Below are 26,475 nucleotides of genomic sequence, written 5' to 3'. Positions count from 1 at the left end.
GAGCCCATTCACATCCAGTCTCACTCAGGAACAGGAGTGACAGCAGTTTTTCTGAGCAGACGCAAGAATCAAGGGGCATTTCTGACTCCACCACCTAGGTGAGAGAGGATTTTATAATCCCAAATGAAACTCTGCACAGCCCCAGCTCCATCCCTCAGCCTGAGTGGAGCAGCGGCAGCAGTGGCCACCAGCTCACTGGGAGAGCTGGGAGGCAGGTGATCAGCCTTATTTAGCCGTGCCCATGATCATGTGACCAAAAATGGAGGCGAATCTGTATTTCCAGTTAACTGCTCCAGACCGGGGATGCTGAGGAGCTGTAACCAAGCATCCTTCTCGCCCTCCCGGTAGCCAGCCTCCTCTTGTCCTCACAAGGTAGGTGGGTCCTGGTGCGGTTTTAGGAGGATTAATGGCCAGGAGGTCAGATTGCAGTGGAGAGTGTTGTTCTCACAGACTGGTCTGTTGCAGCTAGAAGTTGGAGGGGGAGAGGGGAGGGAGATGAGAGGATGCAGAGCTCTGCTCAGCCCCTTGCAAGTGACAGCTGGCAGCTGCATTTCATGCGGTATCAAGTCATACTGGAAGGGCTTGTGGTCCGGCATGCTGTCTCCTGCCCCTCCCTTAGTGATCAGGTAATTAGGTAACACAGACTCTGCTATAAACGTTTTTTATTCCTTTACGTTTATGATGAGAATGGAGATAGAAAATCAAAAGAAATGACAGTTTGGAAATTGTTTAGGACTCTTGACTAATGGGTATTAAAATGTCTATGTGGATTATTGTGACAAGCAGAGCGGCACTGGTTCAGTGGTGTTTTTATTTATTTTTTTATATTATTGCTAATAGTTTTTGAAGCCAGTAACATACACTTCTTCCTAATAAATCCTGCAACCTTTAAATCTTACCTAAGTTCGAAGCTGCAGAAATAAGTCAGCCTCAAAAATGGGCTTATGTTGCTCTCTGCCTTTTCAAAATCAGAAGACAGAGTACGCTACTTAGAGAATATCAGTATTTCACTGAGAATCTAAGTTATGTGAGAATCTGACCAAAAAAAAAAAAAAAAAGATCACCTGATCAATTTCAAATAAGGAATACATGGGTTATGAAATTCCTCTGTGGAAACCAAAACACGTAACTAGACTCCCACCGAGGAGTGACTTAAAGTGTGATTCTGCCTGAGATCAGAGTACTGGTCGTGGTGATTTAAGGGAGAGGGACATAAGCTCTATAAACTGCCTCCTCCTTTGACGTGGTGTGGATTTTACTAAACCGCTATTCAAGCCCAGCTTCCAGGCTCACCTCCCACCAGATGGTCCCCCCAGTCCCCTCCTATAGAGAAGAATGGAAGCTGCCACGGAATGAGTCCATTTCAAAATGTTCATTTGGTGAAAGTTTTCTTAAAAGCATAATTGATCACATTCACGGAACGTAAAAACTAGAATCATTAGATTAAACTTCCTGGTAATTAAAAAAAAATGACCTGTGATATTTCTCTAAATAAGAGTTACCTTATTTGGGAGAAAAAAAATGCCTTTATGGAAATGTCTCTATCAGTGACTTAGATATACGCAGGTTAGTGAAAGCACTGTACTTTAAAAATGGCTTGGACTTTGCTTTTCAACTCAAAGACATAAACAAGATGTGGCTGTTGTCATTCTCAGTCAGCAGTGCCTAAACATCCCCAGGACATTCAGCTTTGTGATGCAAAGTTACCCTTTCCATCCTAAATAAAGAGCTAAAGCTTCCTGAGTGCTTAAGGGTAATGAGCCAAATTCTCCTTCCTATTAACCAGAAGTCAAATTATTTTTTTCCCACTGACTAGGGCTCTCTTTTGGAACATCCCAGTGAATTTCTGTTTGCATTCCATTTGTGTTTTCATTCTTGAATGTCTTTATACTCCGGGAAGGATTTATCTCTTGTTAAATAAAGGATCACAATACTTTTTTGATCTTTAGACTTCATGCTTTCTAGTTAGCCAGAAGAGAGTGTGAGGTTTGCACATAGGTTTAGATACTCGATAGAGGTTATGACAGGAAAGTTTGAGTTCACCTCTGGCAAATAAAAGCTTTTTTTTCCTTAGCTAGCCTGGAATTGCTTGTCCTTTGAGATGCCAGGATTTTGCAGACAGAGGCTTTCCTTGAACCAACTTGCTGCCAGAGTAGTATTTGAATTGGGGACAGGTTCTCAATTCCGGATCAATTCTAGTTAGTAGGATAGTTGGAGGGAAGGGGAAGGGATGAGAAGTGGCAGAGGGAAAAGTATTGAAAGGCAGATTCTGCCCCTGGTATCCTGTCTGCCTCAGAGTTGACAAGGAACATTGGAATACAGTTTTGTTTTTTTTTTCCCGGATTAATAATGTCAGAAATCATAGGGTACTGGTAGGTCGGTGTGCAAAAGGGGTGAAGGAGAAGAGGCAGTTGTGGTCGCCCCCTGTCTGAACACCATGATCATCTGAGGGCTGTGTTAAGCCATTTGCCTATGATTTTGATAGTTGCTTGGTTCTCCGAATTATTCTTGCATCCTGAATTTCAACTGCTAAGGGAATATAAGCTGAAACAAATTGTAGAATTCACTTTGACTCTCTTCCTCAGTTGATAGGCAAGAAAATGAGCCCTAGTTAGAGTGAGGGGTTGGCTCAGTCAGCCACTCAGTCAGTGGCTGGACCAGGATCAGAACCCAGGTGGCCTAGCTCTTCTATTTCCTTTCACCTCAGGGCCTTGGAGAAGTGCTTAGTAAAATCTGGTCCATGCATTTGTTTCTCAGAGCTTAAAAAAAAAACTTCCCACTCTTCTATTTTAAGAGCAAGGTGGCATTTTCGAATTCCTTTGCAACCCTTGGAAATTTGGGGAAAATGAAACTGAACTCCATCCTCAGAGGTTGTGCATTTATTATGAACAAGATGCTATCTGTCCCTAAAGATGGCATCTGTAAAGGTTGTAAAAAATTACAGAGGTAATTAAGATGTAATCTCTTCCTCAGTCCACAGGGAGGAGGGGTAAAACTAATGGCTTGCAAAGGGTGGAGTAAAGTCAGTAGTTCCGTGAGAGGTGGACCCGAGGGCTCTGGGTGCTGAAGGTGGGAGAGCCTTGCTCCTTCTCCTTTGTTGTAGGGGAGCAAGTACAGGATTCATGGATGGGGTAGAGTCAACAGCCGGGGGAAGAAGCATTTCAGCAGAAGGGAATATAAACCAAACTATGGAGACAGGAGAACAGTTAGCAAGATGTGGGAAGCTAGGAGGTCACGTTGTCTGAAAGGCAGAGCATTTGGAGGATGCTAAGAGTGGATTGATCTAAATGGTGGAAAGCCCTGAGGGTCAAACAAAGAAATTTGTATTAAATGTGTTGGCAGTGGGAGGTCAGAGTTCTTTGAGTTGGGTGTTGCGATTGGTGATAGACTGGCAATGGTGTTGGGGAGACGGGAGGCAAGGTGAGAGGTGGTCATCCCCCTGAAATCTAATACACTGGACTGGGCCTAGGGCCAAAAGAAGAGAGCCAATTACAGAACTGCAGACTTGGAAGAGAGGTATGGTGGTTGAATGTTGAGCGAGATAAGAATCTTCTGGGGAGGTGTCTGGAGAAGAGTTGGTACACCCTGTGATAACCTATCAATTATCATTTCATTCTTCACAATTGAGACTGCAGCCTCACTGCTCTTGAAATTAGTTAACAAACAAGGTGAGGAAAGCATGGCACTCTCATCTGAACAGGACAGAGCTATCTTTGGCAGAAGCCCTTTCAGAAAGCTGAATCCACACTGGATTAGTCAGCATTAGGTCACGGTCCCAATGCTGGGCTGTGGTTTCTATGACTACACTTCCATTGTTACCAAGAGTGCAGGTCTGCAAGCCTCTCTACGGGGGTGGACCTTTCAGTGGGATGTGAAGAGGGTGAGGACTTTTTCTTCCAGTTATCTTCTTCCCTCCTGGGCAGCGGCTGACTGACTCTTACCTTACAACCAGAGGGAGGAGAACTCCCACTCTGAGGACAGGGGTCAGGCCAAATGGTACCCCTGGCAAGCTCCAGGAAGATTCTGACTCATACAGTAGAACAGAATGAGTCTTGCTCGTGGGCTTGGGGGCTGAGGACAAAGGGGGGAGACAGGGAGCAGGAGAGCTCATATCTATCCCCATTCCCTCTCCAGCCCATCCACAAGATCCAGTCCAAACACTCCTACCTCTTGTCGGGAGGTGTCCAGGTTCATCCACCCTGTGCTTACATTTGGAGGAACCACTCCTGTCTCTGAAATTCCATGGTCATAGCTAATGGATTTTACCCGACTTGCGTTGTTTTGTGTGAACTTGTCTTTTCCTCTTTTTTTCTCCTAGATTTTAAATTCTCAGATACACGCAGAATGTGTGTCTGAACCATGCTCTTTGTAATATACCCTCCCCCAGACTAATGCTTTCCACATGGTTCTAGGACTGAAGTGTTTATTAAATTCTTACCCAAAAGAATAGCCTGGGAAGCAAACAGTGAGTACCAGAGAGGCTACATCTGTCAACGCTTGTGGGAAACTGGTTTGGAAACCCTAGGTAGACAATCAGAATTTCAGGGATAGTTTTGCCTGGAGAATGAGGTCTTTCAAAGTCCCTCCAACTCAAAAATTCAGAAAGGAACACAGGCTTTATGGAGTGCCCTGAAAAGCAGGATTTAGTGTTGTCTAACTCCAGTATGGAAGACCCATTCATAAAGCCACCATTGCCCATGAAGCAAGAGAATTAAGAGAAGAATTTAAATGTTGCCACTGGAGCAATTCCATTTTTCTGTGTCCAGCTCCCAGAAATGCCCGGAAAAGGTGGATGAAGTCAGAATTTCTAGAAATTGCTCTTTCTAAAATAAAACAGGAGTGAAGCCAACATAATATGATCTCAGGAGAGCAGCTGTGCAAAAGCTAGGTTAGGAGGGCAGGTAAAATGCAGATGAGAGGAGAGCTAGAGATGGTTGATCTATGGAAAGTCAGCGTTGATAACTGAAAGGAAGCTTGGGATGGAAGTAAAGCCCCATTCCTGGGCTGGCTGTGGGGAAGTTTTCCTTGCTCATTAGACTAAGTTCAGGGGTGAGCAAAGGTCATGTTCTTGATAGAAGGCCTGAGACTGAATTTCCCATGAGAAGCCCCTCACCAGATTTTTCATGCACTTAAGAGTTTGTAAGCTCAAGGCTCGTTTCTAACTAGCTTGGTGGGTAGGTGGCTGGTCTTAAGCTGTTGATTTTATTTATTTTATTTCCCAATACTAACTTTTATTCACCAGCAGGGACCTAGAGACTAGCAAATGTGAGTCATATACCAGACAGAGTCTTGGAATCCCATGTAATGCTGTCATTCTGTGAACAATAATTATTTAAAAGCATAAGCACTTTTTTCCCCCTAAATAGCTGTCTGCATTTACACAGTGAAGACATACCAATGTAAAAGAAATCACTACATGAATCAGCTCTCCCGGTGAAGTTGGCATAGCTGTATGATTACTGACTATGTCCCTCAAGAGAGTATGAAATTAATTGTCTCATAAATTAGCTTCGCAGGCTGTGATTACACTATCCAGAGGGGCATGTGTAAGTATAGGTGAGGGCTGCTTTCTCTCAGCCTCGAGGGACTGACGTGGGTTTCTCCATCCCTCCAGATCTGCCAGGCAGCAATGGAAGGGCTTTTCAGTAGAAAGGATGAGCGCAAGGACTGACACAATTCCTTCTTGAAACTGAGTGTGCTGGTGAAGGAAATGCGGTTGCTTGAGTTGCCATAAGAAAGTGGAATAGACTGGGTAGCTTAAACAACAGGAAAGAAAATTTTTTTTCACAATTCTGGAGGCTAAAATTCAGAGATCAAAGTGTCAGCAGGATTGGCATCTTCTAAGGCCCCTCTCCTTGGCTTGTAGATGGCCGCCTTCACCCTGTGCCTTCACATGGTCTTCCTTCTGTGTGTGTGTCTGTCCTGATCTCCTAAAAGGTCACCAGTCATGTCAGATTATGGCTCACCCTAATGACCTCATTTTAACTTCATTACCTCTTTAAAGACGTCATCCCCAAGTACACTCACATTCTGAGGTACTGGTGGTTAGGATTTCAACCATGAACTTGTGTGTGTGGTAGCGGGTGGGAGTCCAAAATCTAGCCCATTGCAGTTACCTCAGGGATGTGACAGTGGAGGTGCTGGGAATTCCTGTTGATTCTATGGCTGGTGACCGCTCCCTTTCCCCCACTCCATTTGTCATTCTTCAATGTTGAGTCTAAGGGTCTTGGGGTTCCATGACCATCTCAGAAATTCACAGTGAATATGGGAAGCCTAGTTGGCCCCAAATCTTACAATAGTAAGAGTAATATTAAATAATATAGTAGAACTTTTGCCAAACACCTGACTCATTATCTCTGAAATCTCACACTATTCCTCCCATCATACTCATTTTGCAGATGAAGAAAGTAAGTCTTAGGGAGGTCAACTAACTTTACCATAGCTACATGGTTAATAAGGGGCAGAGGTGGGGTTGATTCTCTTGACCCCAACATGATGGATTGCTTCCCTGTTTGTGAGCCTTGTCTTTTCTTAGGTAAAGTGGTCTAAAAGTCTAAGGAGAAATTCCTTGCAGGAGAATAGGTTGAGGGTGGAGGCATGAAGGAATTTCTTTTCAGCTTTGAATTGGGGATCTAAGCAAGCCCAGAATCCCCAAAGAACATGGAAATGTTAAGTGTGATTCAGAGTTTTCCCAGTGCCAGGACGTCAGCTAACCTGGGTCTGTTACACCAAACCATTGGCAAGATGGAGGAAATGAGAACAAGAGGTAGGAATTGGGATTCGAGATGCTGGAGCTGCCCTGGAGGGGGGACAACTTCTCCTCCAGTTTGGTGTAGTCCTATTTTTCTAGTTTCGCTTTTGTTGCCTGTGCTTTTGGTGTCACATCCAAGAAATCATTGTCAAGCCCAATGTCATGAAGTTTCCCCCTACGCTTCCTTCTAGGAGTTTTATAGTTTTAGGTCCTACTTTTAGGTCTTTCATCCATTTTGAGTTAATTTTTGTATATGACATAAGGTAAGGGTCCAGCTTTATTCTTTTGCATGTGGATATCCAGTTTTCCCAGCACCATTTGTTAAAGAGACTGTCCTTTTCCCATTGAATGGTCTTGGTATCCTCATCAAAAATCATTTGACCACATATATATGGGCTTATTTCTAGGTTCTCTATTCTATTCCATTGGTCTGTGTATCTGCCTTTATGCTGGTACCACTCTGTTTTGACTATTATAGCTTTGTAATAAGTTTTGAAGTGAGAAAGTGAGGCCTCCAATTTTGTTCTTCTTTTTCAAGATTGTTTTGGCTATTTGGGTTCCCTTGAAATTCCATATGAATTTTAGGATGGATTTTTCTATTTCTGCAGTAAATGTGCTTGTGATCCAAAGTGCTTGCCTTTGAAAACCACTGTTCTAATTTTTAGCAAAATTACTGAAATAATAACAGCAGTAATATGTAACCCTTCTGTAGCATCAACTAAGATGTGCCAGGTAGCACTCTCAAGCCTTACCTAAATCAACTCATTTAATTCTTACAACAGCATCCTAGGTAGGTAATGATACTTCCCCCATTTATAGATGAGGAAACTGAGACCCACAGGAATTCTCCATCTTACCCGAGGTCACACATTTAAAACTATCAGAGTAGGATTCAAGTTCAAGTAGTCTTACTCCAGAATCCAAGACTTCAGCTGGTATCCTGTACTCTTTCTGGAAGAAGGAAAATATTGTACAGGAATTTAGGTTGCATTTGCTACACTCTTGGTAGATAAAGGCCAAGATCTGGAGAAAGGCACACATATCTCACTGGGTTATGTCTCAGACCTGTGCTTCCCAAATTTTATTCTGTATTTATATGTGAAAGAAAGAGGAAGGGAGGAAGGAAGGAAGAAAGGGAAAGGAAGAAAAAAGATTCCTTGGTCAAAATGAGGTAAACAAAATCAAACTTTTTTTCTTGGTACGTTTTTTCTTTGTATTTAAAAACATTATTATAATTATTATTATTATAATTATTATTATTATTATTATTTCTTTTTTTTTTTTACTGAAGTATAGTTGATCTATAATGTGTTAGTTTCTGGTGTACAGCATAGAGATTCAGTTATATATATATATATATATATATATATATATATATATATATATATTCTTTTTCATTATAGGTTATTACAAGGCATTGAGTATCTTGTGCTATACAGTAGGACCTTATTGTTGAGCTATTTTATATATAGTAGTTTGTATCTGCTAATACAAAACTCCTAATGTATCCATCTCCTGCTTCCCCCTTTGGTAACCATAAGTTCGTTTTCAATGTCTGTGAGTCTCTTTCTCTTTTATAAATGTTTATTTGTATCATTTTTTAGATTCCACATATAAGTGATATCATGCTATTTGACTTTCTCTGTTCTACTTATTTCACTTAGTATGATAATCTCTAGGTTCACCATGTTGCTGCAGATGGCATTTTATTCTTTTTTATGGCCGAGTAGTATTCCATTGTGTATATACCACATCTTCTTTATCCAGTCACCTATTGATGGACATTTGGTTTGTTTCCATGTCTTGGCTATTGTAAATAGTGCTGCTGTGAACATTGAGGTGCATGTGTCTTTTTGAATTATATTTTTCTCCAGATATATGCCCAGGAGTGGGATTGGTAGATCATATGGTAAGTCTATTTTTAGTTTTTTAAGGAACCTCCATACTGTCCTCCCTAGTAGCTCATCTACCAACAGGAGGATAGAAGGTTTCCTTTTTCTCCACACCCTCTCCAGCATTTATCATTTGTAGACTTTTTAATGATGGCCATTATGACTGGTGTGAGGTGATATCTCATTGTAGTTTTGATTTGCATTTCTCTAACAATTAGTGACTTTGAGCATCTTTTCATGTGCTTGTTGGCCATCTGTGTGTCTTCTTTGGAGAGATGTCTCTTTAGGTCTTCCGCCTATTTGTTTTGTTTTGTTTTGTTTTTTGATATTAAGGTGTATGAGCTGTTTGTATATTTTGGAAATTAGTCCCTTGTCAGTCACCTCATTTGCAACTATTTTCTCCTGTTCTGTAGGTTGTCTTTTCATTTTGTTGATGGTATCCTTAGCTGTGCAAAAGCTTTTAAGTTTACTTAGATCCCATTTTAAAATTTTTTTCTTTTATTTCCATTGCTCCAGGAGCTGGTTCAAAAAATATATTGCTGTGATTTATGTCCAAGATCGTTCTGCTCATGTTTTCCTCTAGAAGTTTTATCGTATTTGGTCTTACATTTAGGTCTTTAATCCATTTTGAGGTTATTTTTGTATATGGTGTTAGAGAATGTTCTAATTTCAGTCTTTCACAGGTAGCTGTCCAGTTTTCCCAGCACCATTTATTGAAGAGATTGTCTTTTCTCCATTGTATATTCTTGCCTCCTTTGTTGTAGATTAATTGACCATAAGTGTGTGCGTTTATTTCTGGACTTTCTATCCTGTTCCATAGATCTTACCCCATTGATCTATGTGTCTGTTTTTGTGCCAGTACTATACTGTTTTGATTACTGTAGCTTTGTTTTATAGTCTGAAGTCAGAGAACGTGAGTCCTCCAGCTCTGTTCTTCTTTTTCAAGATTGTTTTGGCTGTTTGGGGTTTTTTGTGTTTTTGTACAAATTTTTTGTTCCAGCTCTGTGAAAAATGTCATTGGTAATTTGATAGGGATTACATTGAATATGTATACTGCCTTGTGTAGTATGGCTATTTTAACAATATTGATTCTTCCAATCCATGTAGCACATGGTGTATCTTTCCATTTGTTTATGTCATTTTCAATTTCTTTCACCAGTGTCTTACAGTTTTTGGAGTACAGGTCTTTTGCCTCCTTGGGTAGATTTATTCCTAGGTATTTTATTCTTTTTGGTGTGATGGTAAATAGAATTGTCTCCTTAATTTCTTTTTCTGCTATTTTGTTGTTAGCATATAGAAATGCAACTGACTTCTGTATATTAATTTTGTATCCTTTGGTAGTTTTCTGGTCACTTCTTTAGGGTTTTCTATGTAGAGTATCATGTCATCTGCAAACAGCGACAGTTTTACTTCTTTGTTTCCAATTTGGATTCCAAAGTTCTGCTTTTGTAGTTGGTCCTTTACTCTGTGGTGCCAGGACTGCCATGCTACTGCATGCTAGTTCCTTTATTAAGAAGTGTAAGTACCAGAAGCACAAAATCTACTAACATGCATGGGATTCATTCTCAAATTGGAGAATTCCACTTAGGCCACGGTTCCCCACTTGGTGGTGTTTGTGATTAGAAGTATAAATAGCACTGTATCACCTATGAGCATGGTTTTTTTTTTTTTAAATAGACTTAATTTTTTTAGAGCAGTTTCAGGTTTACAGCAGAATTGAGCAGAAAATACAGAGTTCCCACATAGCCCTCCCCACACATATATACTCGCCTACCCTCAACATCCCTCATCAGTGTGGCATATTTTGTACAATCAATGGACCTACACGGACACATTATTATCAACCAAAGTCCATCGTTTACATTAGGGTTCACTTTTGATGTTGTACGTTCTATGCACTTTGACAAATGCATAATGACATGTAGCCACTATAGGATCAGACAGAATAATTTCATTGCCTTAAAAATCCGTTGTGCGCCCTCCCTCCCTCTCCCCAAACCCCTGGAAACCACAATCTTTTTATTGTTTCTGTAGCTGTGCCTTTTCCAGAATACCATTTGGTTGGAATTGTACATTTTGTAGCCTTTTCAGGCTGGTTTCTTGCATTTAGTAATATGTCTTTTAAGTTTCTTCCATGTCTTTCATGGCTTGATAGAAGAGGATGGTTATTTTTGCAACTTCCTGGATTGAGTGGAGCCCTTAGCTAATTCAATCTATTTTATTTTCTAACATCTGAATTCAAGGCTATTTATTTTCCCTCTAGGAATTTCCTTAGCTGCTTTCACAAGTTTTGATATGTAAGGCTTTATTGTTCAGTTACTTACAAATGTGTTTTTCGATTTCCAAACTGTCTTTTTATGATTGATTTGACGTACGGCCCTCAAGTCAGAGAATAAGGTACATCAATATTGACTTTTGTTATTTTATGAGACATTCTATATAATCAGTTTTCATGAATTTGAAAAAAAATGTATTTTTATTAAGTGCAGATCTGTCCATTAGATCAAGCTTTATTAGTACATTGTTCAGATCGTCTGTATCTTTATGCATTTTTTCAGACTGATTTATAAATTCTTGAGACATATATTCAAATTTCTCCTTATAATTTATATTCAATTTTTGGTTTTTGGCCTATGTTGTTAAAAGCATACTGGCTCTGGATCATTATATCTGTGAAATTCCTCCTTTTATCATAAAATAATAACTTTCTTAAGCCTTGATAATGCTTTTCCTGCCTAAAGTCTATTTTGATACTAGTGACTCCTGCTTTCCTATGGCTAATGTTTTTTTGATTATTTCTTTCTGTATCACTTTATCTACTTCTGTATTATTATTTTTACATGTTCCTTTTTGAAGCAGCATGGCTACTGTGGGTAAATGACACTATCTGCTATGACAAACCCCAAATCTCAGTGCTTTAACATCAGGAAGTTTTACTCTTTAATCATTATCATCTCTTTCATATTATCCTTTAAAAAAAAAAACACTCTTGCTGCTGGTTCTTCTGTTATGGCGTCTGTGGGCAATCCTTCATCGTGTTTTTTTCCCTAGTGTAGTTTGTAGCTGGGGGTGGGGGTGGGGGTGTGAGTTCATTTTTCGTAGGTTTTTTTTTTTTTCCTCCTAAGTGGATTTCCAGTGACTCTTAGATTATAAAAGTAGCATTACCAACTGATTTCACGTTTGATTCTTCTGGAACGCTAGGACTCCAGGCCTTCAATAGTCCTAGGTGAATTTTAATTTTAATCTCTTCCTACATCATTCAGGTAATATAAATTGAGAAGTGTTTGGCATACAAGTAGCCTCTAATTCTCATAGGTGGCTTTTTACTTTCCACCCAAGATTCCAGGCAGACTATGCCTTCCAAGGCCAGAGGATAAAGTTTGCCCCCCTAGCCCCCTTTTCATTAAAAGAACAGCTCTTTAAGGGCCACAGCCTTATTTAGAAGTTCAGCTTTAGGCCTTTCTTCTGTCACCTGGAGGTCACTTCTGTTGGGCCCTAAGTCCTATGTCCAGTCCAAAACCCTGTGGGCTGCCTTGCCTCAGCTTTCTAGAATCACTCCTCATTGCTAGCACCTGGGGATTTCCCCGGTCTCTCTCAAGTTTAGAAATGTATTAATTACTTTTGGGGTGTTCTGTCTGATACAGCATTTCTTTGCATTTATAACGATAAACGGCATTACACCTTGCTAGACACTTTCTAGTCTCCTCTTTTTAGCAAAGAAAGCAGACTGAGAACCCAGGGGTTTCTACCTTGAATTTAATAGCATTGTTTTATTTTGATTATATTTCTGTGACTGTTCTATGTGAGTGATTCTAAGTTTCCATATATACAGTGATACAAACCTTCCTTTCAAAATAAACTTACGTAACTAAAATAAATCAATTTAAAGAAAAATATTAAGTTAACTGACAAGTGCTATGTGGCTAAGCAAAACCCATAAAGGTGGTATATTAATAATACTCATGTTTGTAGAATATTTGAAAGCATTTGATGCTCTTCTGAGCTTTGCCCTCCATTTTTAAAAATGTTATTTTGTGCTTTAGCAACCAAGACAAGAAGAGGTGTATCAGCAACCAGAGCCTGGGTTGAGAAAGTGGGAAGCGGTTACCTAAATCAGGGCGTAGTGTGCATTAGCTAGTCCCTTCAAAACAAACAATAAAGATCAGCTGTACTAGTCGGAATGGGCTAGGTTAGCATGTGGTAACAAAGAAACCCAATACCTCTGAGCAAAACAAAACAAAAATTTCTTTCTTGCTTACATACCCAACAGCCACTTGGCTGTAGCGCCTCCGCAGGCACCAAGCTGGGAACAGCACGCGGCACCTACATGCATGCTCCTAATTCTTCTGCTCAGAAGTGACACCTGCCAATCTGCTCTCATTTCATTTGTCATTGCAAGTCACGTAGCCACCCTAACTTCAGAGGAGGGCAGGGAAGTACAATTTTACTATGTGCCCCAAAGGCCGAGAGCCAGAAATAGTTGAAGAGCAATGATGATTATGAAAACCATCCAGCAGGCGGACAGTTCTGGATCCGTCCTGTAGGTGGAGACGTGGAGCCGAGCATCTGTTGGGGAGGTCGGCCATTGAGAGCCTGACCTGTGTTTACAACTGTCCATCCTCTGTGGCAGCTCCATCCTGTACGCAGACAACCCCAAATTAAGTAGTGACTACAGACGGATAAGGTGAAATACTTACCTTCACGATGGAATGATCTGTGACCTCACAGATCCCGGGAGGCTTCCATTACTGATGGTAAAACTTCATTCTGCTCCATTGCCAACTGTTCTGTTTGGCCACTGCATTTCTACAGATATTTATAGGCCTAACGTATGGATGTGACTGAAGTAGTTACAATGAGCACAACCTGGGTTTCTCCTAGGTTTGCCTCCAGGCTATATCCTGGGTCAGCATACCTACTCTGTCCCTGGGGTTTCCTAAAAAGTCCTCATGGCCTTTTATAATATTTGTGGCTTTGTGAGAGGCCCCTCCTGTGAGTACTGCCTGATCACGGTGTCAGCTTTTCCCTTCCCTCATGCATGCTACCTCTGGCTTTCTAGCACCTTCTTAACAGAGTCTCTGCTCTGTGTTGCAAAGGGGTATTGAGAGACGAAGATCTCAGTATTTGTTGAATGAATGAAAGAAGCACAGTTATCACTAGAGACATAGGAGTTTGTTTTTATCATAGTCTTCACTGACAGTAGAGGGTTTAACTTGGATCCTGAAGAAAGTGATCATCCAGGAAAGCAAACTCCCAGTGTTTGGTAGACCCAGACTGAGGTGGAGAGAAGTCTCAATAAGAGAGGGAGGGAGGAATTAAATTTAGCACTTCAACACAAAGGCTTACCCTGTTTAAATTTAGGTTAGCGCCTCCATCGGAAGTATTCACCCTGGATGAGTGAAATTACATGGAGGCCACTAAGAAGAAAAACATCATTGTCATGATAAATGGGGATGTACTGAACAAGGGTCAGGAGATAAAAATAAGTCAAGGGGAATCTATTGTGAATGGTGGTCAGCTTCATACAGGAACAGATAGATTAGTCACAGTTCTCTCCAGTATTTGTTCCCTTCCACCAGTCTTACTAAGTACACTAATATAAATACTCCTGGATTTGACCCTGATTAGCAAGAAAAGATAGTAACGTAACCAGAACCACCTTCACCAACATACCATTCACAGTGAATCCGTAAATATTCCAAGAAGGAAGGAAAATACCATCAGCTGGTACCTTCTCAGGAATGTTCGGCACTTTACATTCATTGCTTAATCTTTGAACAACTCAGTGTCGTGGGTGGTACACATAAAGAAAGTGAGGCCGGCAGAGTATGCTCTTAACTGCCCACGACAGTTTGTCATATGCTTAAATTTATCTGGAGGAAGAGAAAGATACGAAGTCAGGTCTGTCCTGACTCCAAAGCACATGTATTGCCTCTCTTTTTGGAAAAAAAAAAAAATTTGAAATGTCCTCTTTCCTGTATTTTGTTATTTGCTTTTCCTGTTTTTTGAATTTTTTACTTGGGCTGTATTTACTTATGTGAACTGCTGGGAAAAGTGAGGTGCCGTGTGCGCAGAGGAAAACCATGTCCATGGTCTTGGTCCCTGCAGAAAGTCTGTCTTGGAATGTGGGGCCACTTATGATAGATTCAGTACACATACTTGATTTATTCCAAGTGATTTGAAAATGTTATCCTGGAATCTCTGGTTCAAACCGACCCCCACACAATTGTTTACACTCTGGTTTTCTTTTTTTCAGGCTCCTGTCAGAGGATGCAGGAATGGACACCGCCTTTGAGGAGGGAACACTGAGTCCCGGGGCTGCGGACATGAGGCCTGGTGAGGGAACATCTGTTCATTTCCATCAGTGCTATTATATATCCAAATATGCTCATTATTCAGTGAGAGAACCATTTCCTGTGCATCCAACTTGTGATGTCAGTGATAAAAGTGAAGAGAGTTGAAAAAAATGTGTGCGAGGAAGGTGTTAGGCTTGATATGGTTGGTTAATTTCATAGTTGCCTCGAATACTGGGCCATCTTTTATCTCCTCGGCCATGGCTGGATCTGCCAGTGTTTTCAGTTCTTGTGATAATTAGCTGCTGTTTATCATAATACCAAATTCTAGCTGACTTCTAAGTTCACCAAAATTATACTAACACGGGTGAATGTTTAAAATTAGAAGTGCAATGTCGAGAATGCTCAGTATCCTGATTATTAAAAAAAAACAAAACCACACTCTAAGAATTTACAACCCATGGTATATACAAAGAGGACTTTCAAATTTTCAGTTGCAGCTTAGATGACTCCCACTTTGGACTAGGTTCACTCCTTTGCACTGTACCAGCTTCAAGAACTTAACCAAGATCCTGACCCCTGATGTTATCAGTCAAGGCTAGAATTGAGGAAGAGGGAGTCAACTTTTTTTTTCCTGTCTGAGTATTTAAAGTACATTCTTCAAAATATTAACCATGTGACATAACTATTCTTACATGTTCTGTGGCCAAATAAGCATGGTAGCCTCTGCACATCTCCACGCTTCAAGGCTCACAAACCACTTTTGAATAATAAAGGCATTAAAGCTTTGGTTGTCCTATAGGTAGCAGTTAGCCACATGTGGCTATTTAAATTAATTAAACTAAAATAAATTTGAAAAGTTCAGTTCCTCTACTGCACTTGCTTTATCGCAAGTGCTCAAGAGCCATACATAGAACATCTCTATCATCACAGAAAATTCTTTTGGACAGCACTGCTCTCAGAATGCCTGTAATACAGAAACCCAATGTTTTATAAATTTATTGGTCAAGAGAAACTATTTTTCAGGTGAAACACAAGTGCATTACATAGAACACAGTTTAGGTGATGTTCTATACAGGAAAAAACAAAAAGCAAAAAAAAAAGAAAAAAACAAAACAAAAACCTTCATGACAAAGAAACAGGGTTAACTTCCTTAGGATAAGACCAGAGTTAGAATTCCAGAACTGAGGTGTATACCAAATGACATTCAAAACAATCTATGATAGGAAATCCTGTAATTTCTATTGTTAGGGTATCTCTCTACCATTGTTTAGTTGGGATCAACTGGGTTAAAAAATGACTTCTCCAGGTGTGCTTCTGAGGTGAGAGGCACTGAGCAGCAAGATGCGTGTTACAGTGAAAGGGTAGGAGCCCCTCCCACGAGCCTTCCGTAGAAGACTGTCGCTATGGTATAGGAACTAACAGCAGTGTTGGCGTAAGAGGTAATGACTGCTTGATCAAGGAATGTAATCTGGGAGGATACCTCAGTTTTATTGAGGGAAAAAAAAGAATGCCAGCCAAAGAAAGGTCACTGCAGATGATACACAGAGTTGTCAAGAACTGAAGTATTTGGGGAGTGTCTGTGAACATGACATAAAGTTCATATCCTCCATCCTATAGGAATAAATTTTATGTGGATTATTATGAATTATATGGAAAGTTTAACTCTCTTTCTTAGGTCCTATGCATCATAAAAAATTCAATTCAATATTGTATCAGTGTCAAGTTTTCAAACTTGAACAGGGCTTTTCTAAAAACTAGTTCTCCGCCCACTTAGCAATGGCTTCCACTTCCTATTTCTACATGGCCAGGGCTGATGTGGCTGGGGCGAGCCAGTGCTGAGGCCTGCTGGTTGTGGCGTGGGGGTTCCAGAACCCATATAAGGACTTTTACCAGGTGCCTTTGCTGAAAGGGCCTTAACGCTGGGGCCCACGACCACTGTTGGCCACCATGTGTGTGGTCTTCCACTTAATGTTCCTCCTCTTTCTGTTCTTTAGAACCTCCCAATTCGCTGGATCTTAATGGCTCTCATCCTCAGAGAATCAAACTCACAGCCCCAAATATCAATCTGTCTCTGGACCAAAGTGAAGGATCTGTTCTCTCTGATGATAACTTGGACAGTCCTGATGAAATTGACATCAATGTGGACGAACTCGATACTCCTGATGAAGCGGATTCTTTTGAGTACACCGGGCATGGTAAGTCGCCAAGTCGGCAAGGCCGAAGTTTTGTGGAAGGTGAAAGATTATCTATTCCTGTCTAATGCCCTCGAAGTGGCATTAGGAACAAACCTCCCATTGTGTTGCAGGTGGCTCCTTCCCATGACTTCTAGAAGCTTCTGTTATCTCAGGTCATAGGTGGCCACAATTGACAATTTAGAGCTTGACAGGGCAGGTATGGGTCACAGAGGTCATACACAGTCATTGCTCCTTTGTTAAACCCCTACTATATATGCCAGGCTTTGTGCTGGGCGCTGGGCTTCTGGGGAAATTGTTACATGCCGTGTCATAAGAAAAGTGGAGCTGGGTTTGCTAGAAAGAGAATTTAAACTGCAAGATAAAATTTGAAGTGGAGAAATTAGAGCTTACCAATTTCTTTGTACAAGCTCCCACAGTCTGGAATGTTCTTTCTGGCAAATTCTGACATGGCTGGCTCCTTCTCTTTATTCAGATCTTAATCAGATGTTACCTCCTCAGGGAGGCCTTCCTTGACCTCTGTAATCGAAGGCATTCCCCACCCCCACCTCCACGCCACTCTATCCCAGTGTTCATTTTATTTTCCAGGGGGCATGCTCATTGAAATCACATCATTTAACTATTTGCTGGCATGGTAATTATCTTTCTCTTCCCACTAGAATGTCTGCTCCCTAAGGACAGGGCCTTATGTTTACTGCCATCTCTCTGATAAAGTAGGAAGGAAGGAGGGATGGGGTAAGACTAAAACATAAGAAAGCTAAAGTTGCTAGATCAAACACTGACACTCCTGATATGACCAGGCACTCATTTTAGTTCTTTCTCTTGCTCGGTGAAATTATTGCTGAGTAAGAAATAGGTAAAAACACAAAACATTTGCTTTCAAAAATGGCATCATGTAGTTTCAGTTTTACAGGGTGGCGTGCTCTGATTTTATAATATTTAAAATGGAAAGTAAGAGAATCCTGGCTACGGCTACTGCTTTCCTACACTGTGAGAATTACTCTAATAAAAAAGAAATACCACAGTTGAATGACGCCCTGACTTTTACAGCCATGCTAATTCCAGCAGTTTCGTTCATAGAAGAACATATTTAGCAAATTAGGAGAGTCGTTGTCAAATTACTTACTTAATTCAGCCACCGGGCTACAAGCACGGCCAGCATAGATTTTAGACCCTGCCTTCACACGGCAAAAGACTTTATTTCCTGAAGCTAAGAAAATGGATGTGGCTAAACTACTTGTGTTACAGTTTATTATGTTTAAGTAGAGTTTTATGTTGCATTTTTATCATGTTCTAGGATTTTTATAGTTACGGGAATATTTGACCCTGTGGGTGGAAATACACAAATAGGAGGTGAAAGGGCTTGACTCGATACTCTTCTGCCGTCTCAGCTGCTCCACCCTTCCTTGCGGTCCCCAGCTGTCCCCGCCCTTCTCCTGCTAATAGACTTTTGACTGTAAAAGTCATGCCTTGACCTAAAATCCCAGAGAAGCAGCTGTGGCATGACCCTGCGGGTCCCTCCCTCTCCTCCCCCTGCACCTCCCTGTTGCCCCCAGAGAGCTTTGTCACCCAACATATGAACCTTTTATTTTTATGAATAGTAAAACTGCCAAGCAAAGTGGTGGTGGCTGAGCAAACTGGTAATTAAAGCTGCCACTCGCTGACACAGTTCTTTTTATTTAGTTGACACAGTTATGTGGAAAGAACCAGTTTAAGGGCCACCACCCTGCTTTTAGGTCTTAAATTCAAAGGAGGGGATTTTAAAATAAGTTGAATTTTAAAGTCCACCTTGATTTTCAAGTGAAATATCTATGTTCAGACACCATTTTAAATAAACAAAAACATTAAACATTGAAAACACAAAGGACATCTGAATAGCTATATTTCATAAACATGCAGATGTAGATAACTGAGTGTATAAGGGAGACGGAATACATTTTAGTCCTAAGGTATGAAATAGGCGCTTGAAAGCTGTATGGTTTGGTTTGGTTTGGTTTCCTGTGTGAGTGTTTTGAACTAGGCAGATACATTCTAAACAAAATTGGAGTTTTTAGGGCATAAGATTTCAAAAATGTTTGGTCAGTAATTTTATTTCATGAACACTTTTCATAGTTCTTACTATATGCCAAGATCTATGCTAGGTGCTTTATAAATATTACCTATTTTAATCCTCATGTCAATCATATGAATAGGTATTATGGTTATTTTAAGATGAGAACACTGAGACACAGAGAGGTTAAATAATTCACCTAAGGTCACACAGCTACTAGTAAAGGTCAGAACTAGCAGCCAACCTGAGCTGTGTTTGACTCTTGGGCCATGCGCCTCCATGAATCTACTGAGTGAAGAGGAGGATCTTTTATGAGCTCAGGCTAGCATACCTGAAGCCAAGTGTAGTGACTGCCCCCCTCACATTTACATGCCTTTTTATCCAGCCATTTTGGGGCCCTTACTTTATCAAGTGCTTGAAGGACCTTCACACCATTTGCCTGTTTTATTCAACAGCTGATGATCAAACATTCCTGCCAGGCTGTTTGCCTACAATGTGATTTTGCTTATAGAAAATGTTGGAAGCTCACCATCAAAGGATGTTGAAGTGGTCTTCCCTTCAAAGCACGTTTCTTTAATAATGGTGTCCAAATAGTTGGAAAACATCATTCAAAGTACCGATATAAGTAAGGGCTGATTTCCTTTGATATTTATAAGTGCCAAAGATATTAGCGGTATGTAGATAGTGAAGGATTTAGGAGGCCAATCTTTCATATTAAGGGAGTTCTGAGTTGTTTTTTTTTTTAATAGTTTATAACACTTAAAAATATCTAAAGGTCAGAAAAAATGATGCCCAATTTCTATTTTCCAAACCAACCACAAAGTTATTTTTACCATAATTCAGATCTCAGCAAAGGCATTCTGTAAGGGAAATGGAAAAAAATGATAAAAAAAAAAAATTTGAGCCTGAGTATTTCTGATAAGAATTATAAGAAACATTCATGTGCTCTTACATTTGTTCTTCTTAGGCTCCGAAGCAAAGTTCAGTGACCTCATTTAAGTCCTCTTTTCTGAATCCTAACCCCAATGACAGACGGTTTTCCTGTGTGAAAAGAGGTACCCCGACACTCAGGATACAGCAACATTTTTGTCCAGGGGGCCGCTTAACTCGCCTGTCTGCGGTCTTCCATTATTTTCACAGCCTTTAGGCAACCAGCTTATAAAATCAATTCGTTTTAACTCTGCATATAAACTACTCAAGTGTTAAGCTTACTCTGTTTTACCCACAAGCAATCTGATGCCATAGTGATGATGTGGTCTGAAGGGACGATTTTCCTTTGTACTTCTGTATGCTGAGTGTTCACATTCAAATTAACTACATACCTGCTCTTTGCCACCTAAAGGACTTTCAAGGCTTTCTTAACTGTATACAGGCTGTCTTTCCTCTAACAAGAAGAAGTCCAAACAGGGAGGGTATGAAAAAATTGAAGTGGGAAGACCATTTAGAAAGTTACTGTTGTCGCCTGGGAAGAAGGCACACCTCGGACTCTAGCAATAGCAAAGAACACGCAGAAAGCCTGTGACTGAATCCCAGCTGTGCGCTTCCCAACTACACTGGACTATACTTTGACAGGAAAAAACTAAGTATTTTCTCAGTTTGAGATACTGGCAGAGGATGAATCTTAGCTTAAGCTTCATTCTATCTAGAAGGGTCCTTAAAAATACATTTGCATCATTATATGCTTTTGTAAAATTTGAAAAAAAAAAGATTATTTTCCTTAAAAAGCTCCCTCCCCCCAAAATTATATATGTTTCAGGCCTAACAAAACCTGAACCCACATTGGATACTCAGATAAACCTAAGTAGCATAAAAGGGAGAGATGAAAGGTACACTGGAAATGAAAATTAAAAGTTAGTTTATAAATCCTCTAGGGTATTTGGCATAATAGTAAACATGTCTTGAATGATGAGTGTCATTTAGAAAGCACTCCCACACATTAAATTAGTAATATTCAACTTAAAGTTCTCCAAATCAGTAATCTGGACTAATACAGAGCATGTTCAAGGGTCATACAGTTATGCCTGTGTTAGTGATCAAATATGCCATGAATAACATCTAAACTCATTTTCTTCCTGGGAGTGATTCCTAAAAGGCAATACAAATAAAGAGGCTCTTTGGCTTAAAAAAAACATTTTTTTTTTTGAGTTCAAACATGAAAGTTTAAAAGACTTTTTAAAAGTTTAAAAGGCATTTTCAGGTTATTCATATTCTCAGTGCAAGATCACAACATAGAAAGCTCGCCCCCTTTGCAGACCTTTGTCCCTCCTGGAAGGTCACAGCTGACATCATCTAGTGAGTCCGTATGAACACCAGTGATGGAGACCTCACTGTGATCTCTGTAGCACAGGATATTCAGGAGCTCGTGTACTAAAACATCTCACAAAAAAAGAAAAGAAAGGAAAATGTTCAAGTTAACGTCTCCCCTGTGTGCCAGGGCCTGACTGACTGCAGCAGTCGCCAGGGGGGAAAGCTTGCTCCTGAGAAAAAGAGACAAGGAAATCAAGCATTTCTTAGTGGAGAGGGCATGAGACCAAAATTAAATTTGGAGGGCCTAGGGGTAGAGCGTTAAATGAGACCTGAAATTTTTGAAAACAGTGAGAAAGTGAGGAAATGATGGCTGTGGGGGAGGATGGTAATTTATAGTTACAGCAGAAGAATTATTACGATCAGGAAGACACTGTTCTTTCAAGGGAGTAAAGGAGCTCTACTTCTTACTAGCTTATACTGTTGAACTCCAGAAATGAACACCTTAAGAAACTTTACTATACCCCTAGCTCTTATGTAACTCTTTTCCTTTTTCTTTTTCTTAATTTACATCAATCAGAAGAAGTAAGGAAGGAAAAGGGGCCGTACCAACTTGGCCGCTCTCACTCTCTGAAACACGAGGAATAACATTTCATAAAAACGTCCAGCCTTGAACTTATATACCAAAATGAGTAATAAGGCTGTTTTTAAAAATAAACTATAGGGAAATGTGTTCATGGATACATACATACCTTTAAGGTAGGAGTATCATTTCTTACTCTGATACAACAATCAAATAACTTAAAGACAAAAATCAACAAAGTTAACTATGTAAAAATATTATATTCCTAACTAGAAAAAATTCACCAATTCAAAAGCTAAGCATGAGGTAGGAAAATAATTGAAATACGTGACACAGTTCTATATAGAGGATGCCAACAAATCAGTAAGGACCACAATAGGCAAAGGATTTGCCAGGTGCCTCCCTGCCAGTAAGAGGAACAACAGATTTTTTTTTTTGGTGGTGGTGGTGGGTGGTGAACTAGGTTTGTTGATTTATTTATTTAAGAGAAATATAAATAGCTAATAAACACAAACATTCTCATCTTCTTTCATAATTAAATATACACTAAAATAACAAAGAGAGTTGTTTCACCCTGAATGTTGCAGGGGTAAAAACCTCGATAACCCCCTGTGTCTTTGGTAGTGTGAGGAGACAGGTACTCTCGTGCCGTATGGTGTGATATATTCAAGGGTAAAAATGTTCATAAAACCTTTCAGTGCTTATACCCTCTGACCCAGCACTCCATGGCCAGAAAGCTAACTTACAGTAGTATGTGCACAAAAGAGGTTACGTACCTTTACAGAGACACTTACTGCAGCAAATTCTTTATAAGAAACAACCACCAACAAAATAGAATAAAACTGAGTCACTATAGGATTGACAAACCTAAAGACACCGGTCAGTGGAGTACTCTAGGGTGAGTAGAGTTTACATTCGCTGAGACAAGAAGGAGCCTATGCTGTCACAGTAGACATACGGTATGCATAGAACATGCAGAATATACAGAATAATCATACTTTCTGGGGGGAAAAATTATGTGCACACGCGCCTAGAAAGACTACACAGCAAACAGTGAGAGAGGGGCGTTGGCGATTTTTGCTGTTTTCATGAACAATTTCTGTATTGCTTGCACTTTTACTAGTGTGTTTTATTTTTATAACCAGGAAAGGGAACAAACCATACCAAAAAAAAAAAAATTTTTTTTAACAAAGTAGCCTCAGTTAAAGCATGCAGAAGACAACACAACCCCATACCGCTCACCGGGGTCAAGTTAGAGCAGGCCAGGAAGTCCCAAACAGGATGAAGAGGGGCTGCTGCACGGGGAGCTGACGGCAGGGGAGAGCACGTGTGTACAGGAGCATCGGGAGACAGACCCCCATCAGAGCCCTGAGTTCGGAGGGAGCAGAGCCCAGAGGGAAAACAGGGTCCTGGGAAGAGCTGAGTATCCAGGGTCCTTAACCCAAGTAGGAAGGGAGAGGCAGGAAGGGACCCCTAGACAGGGAGTCCAGGGCAGATGGATGGATTTGGACAAGTGACACAGCGCTGGAGTGGAAGCCAAGGTTGCTGCAAGCGTTCGTGGGAACACAGAGAAAGGCAGAGTGAGGCAAGGTGCTGGTAGCTGTTTGTGTTGGCCCAAAAGGCTGGGACTGCTTCCGTGAAGCTGGACTTCATTTTGCTATTCTAAGTCACAGGTAATTAGACACGTCCGAATGTCTTGCGGAACCTTCTGAAACAATGGCTTTGTTGTGGCTCCCTGACAGATGACCTGTATTTCCAGGAACTTGTCCAAGCTTTATTTACCCGCTCACCCTCCCCAGTTTTACTGAGTGCTCTCTGCAGGTTTCCAAGCTGAGTGTGGCGTGGGTTGCTGGAGGCAGATATTAAAGGTAATTCTGGCCCAGTTCCTTAGCCCAAGGAACTCACTGCCTCATAGTGAAATGAATGAGGATGAGACAGTCACGCATTCAAGGTACAGTGTGGTGGCTCAGGAGAGTACAAAAGGGAAGGGCTGGATTATATTTGCTTCCCAACTCTGTGACCTGAGGTAGTCACTTCAGAGTCTTTCCATGGGTATCAGGTCTCTCATAACACCTCCCATTGTAAATGCTTAATAGAGCATTGCTGTTCTTACTATCAAAGTACCACGGGAAAGCACAAGCACAGTGCAAAGCAAAGGCCACGCCCCATGGATGGAAAGTTAAAAACGATGATATCTCACAGAATTACTGTGAAAGTTATCATCTTTCTTTCCAGGTTACTTAGACATAGCAAGAATAACCATTGTTAAACTCTACTAGGACTTGAAGTAAAAACAGAAACAACTGTTGCTTATTCTTTAAAAAAAAAAAAAAAGTCATATGGTTGCTTTTTTTTGGATGCACAAGAGTGGGTAGTAAGTTTCTCCGCCAAGAAAACTCGGTGGGCTTTTTTGTTGCCTTGGGCACCCACTCACAAATAGGTGTCTCGTGAATTTTTGACCTTGGAGCACTCCTGGTCTACAGGGTGGTTTCTGGCTCACTGTAAAATCTGTGTAGCATATGTTGAAAGATTTATAGGAAGTAATACCAAATTCATGTCCAGATGTGCTCCCTCAGGGGAAGGGGATTCAACCCCATTGTAAGAGTCTTAGAGTGGGGGGGGGGGGTCAAGGCTGGCAGTCTATCATCAAGATAGCAAGTGGAGGGCCCCCAAAACGCTCTGCGCACTCAGGATGCACCAGGAGACTGGGCCCAAGGAAAGCAAGATTATCTGGGCCTGATGAAAGACTCTGCAGTCTACAACCTGTGTGATCAAGGCGGAGTTGGTATCAGCCTACACCCCACTGGCCCAGTACAGACACAAGACAGCCCCAGCTCTCTTCCTGTCAGTGGATATGGTTGTTCAATCAATCAGTAAGACTTCACTGAGTATCCTTCATGTGGTCAGGACGGTGTTCAGCACTATCAGGGTTACACGTAACAGGGAGCACCATCTGGTTGACTCTGCCAGGAGGGAGCTAGCTGTTGAGCTGTTGGGTAGTCAGATTAAGTGGGGGCACTGGGCAGATAGGTGGAGGGGAGGGAGGATGGTCCAGAAGATGGTACTATGCCTGCCTCCAGCATAAAGGGATTTTACTTCTTCTAAATGAGTGTCAGCAAAAAAAAAACAGTTAAAACCTGACAACCATAACTGTGCAGTAGCAAAAAAAACTTAACTGGACGTGACCCAATGCTCACTGTACTATAATTAGCATTGACTGAGGTTCAGCCCCGCCTCCCCATGGGTTCTTCTGTGTACATGTGGGTAAGGACGTTTGCAAAGGGGCCAAACCTGACTAAGCATTCCAGGGTCAAGAGCCATCAGTCAATCAAAGAACCACCTCTAAGCCAGGGTACAAGAGAAAGGGGTAAAGTCCTCTGCGTCCCCCCTGCGGTCCGCCCACCTCGCGTTCTCGGAGGTGTGCTTTTCTTTTCCTAAATAAACCCTTTAAAATATTTTGCTACACAGCGCTCTTCGTCTCCTGACTGTGATCTGCTTTTTTGGGTCCGGCAAGAACTGGGGTCTTTTTCTTTTCCTTTTGGGGCAACAGAACTGCCTCAACTCGGAGGTCTTGCTCCTTCAGCCCTGCTCTGTGCTTCATTTCCAGAGGATCCCATGGCCAACAAAGACTCCAGCCAGGAGTCCGAGTCTATTCCAGAGTACACGGCGGAGGAGGAGCGGGAGGACAACCGGCTGTGGAGGACCGTGGTGATTGGCGAACAGGAGCAGCGGATTGACATGAAAGTCATCGAGCCCTACAGGAGAGTCATTTCTCATGGAGGTAACCAAGTTCTGTGCGAATCTGGGAAGCGAGGAGCGGGGCAGATCTAGTTTTTTAACTAGAAGTTAAAGTAGGGTTCTCAGCAGCATGATGTCCCAAGACCCTACTGGGCGGTCAACATTCAGGGCCCCGAAGAGCCAAGAGTATTATTTCACACTCAATTCGATAAACATCGGAAAGCCCACTACAAAAGTGCTTTTCACACCGTGTGTCTGATAGCTCTAATCTTCTGTGCGAATTCCTTGAAAGCCACGGTTGCCCAGCTAAGTGCTTTGTGTCTGGAATCCATGCCAGCGGCCTGTAGGGCTTGACTGTGCTGTTTTCGAGTCCATCCTCCCATGGCCTGCAGCAAGGTCACGACTCCAGAGGTGCTTCTAATCCCAGGGCAATCTTTTGAATCCTCTTCAGAAGCTTTAGGACATCTTTTAAGATTCAGCTTGGTCTTTTTTTTTCCCCCATTACATCTGTGCCTGACCGCAGCCACTTTCCGCCCAAGCCTCCACTTGCTTTGGGAGGGACAAGGGAGAGAGAAAAGGCTCTGTTTGGTGTTTTCGTTGCTTCTGCGGTGCTCCAGGAGGCTTGGTTAATGTGGGCTTCACAAAAAGTCAGATGAGCACAGGCAACACATTCGCTGTTGTCAGCTTCAGGAGACGTAAATGGCTGCTTGGTTTTTCAACTGCATGCAT

The 26,475-nt window shown here is 41.3% G+C and overlaps 2 protein-coding genes across 10 annotated transcripts in view; one reads left to right on the top strand and one right to left on the bottom strand.

Moving 5' to 3' along the window:
* The window catches only part of PRUNE2 (prune homolog 2 with BCH domain), a 233,541-nt gene that overhangs the window by 180,390 nt on the left and 26,676 nt on the right, over positions 1 to 26,475 (top strand). For all 6 annotated transcript variants that reach the window (XM_064490288.1, XM_064490286.1, XM_064490284.1 and 3 more), the window contains exons 10-12: positions 14,900 to 14,979; positions 16,934 to 17,134; positions 25,616 to 25,789. In XM_064490288.1, coding sequence (XP_064346358.1) covers positions 14,900 to 14,979; positions 16,934 to 17,134; positions 25,616 to 25,789 — 455 coding nt within the window. The remainder of the gene's footprint in view (positions 1 to 14,899; positions 14,980 to 16,933; positions 17,135 to 25,615; positions 25,790 to 26,475) is intronic.
* The window catches only part of GCNT1 (glucosaminyl (N-acetyl) transferase 1), a 148,085-nt gene continuing 134,180 nt past the window's right edge, over positions 12,571 to 26,475 (bottom strand). Inside the window, exon 7 of one of the 4 annotated variants that reach the window (XR_010382696.1) lies at positions 12,571 to 13,280. The gene's annotated coding sequence lies outside the window, so the exon portion shown is untranslated. Of the gene's footprint in view, positions 13,281 to 17,127; positions 17,486 to 21,116; positions 21,558 to 26,475 lie in introns of those variants that run through there. The other 3 variants (XR_010382695.1, XR_010382693.1, XR_010382698.1) reach the window with 3 other exon arrangements.

The sequence above is a fragment of the Camelus dromedarius genome, chromosome 10 (assembly GCF_036321535.1).
Source record: "Camelus dromedarius isolate mCamDro1 chromosome 10, mCamDro1.pat, whole genome shotgun sequence".
Classification (NCBI taxonomy): Eukaryota; Metazoa; Chordata; class Mammalia; order Artiodactyla; family Camelidae; genus Camelus; species Camelus dromedarius.
This window is presented reverse-complemented; position numbering and strand designations above follow the sequence as displayed.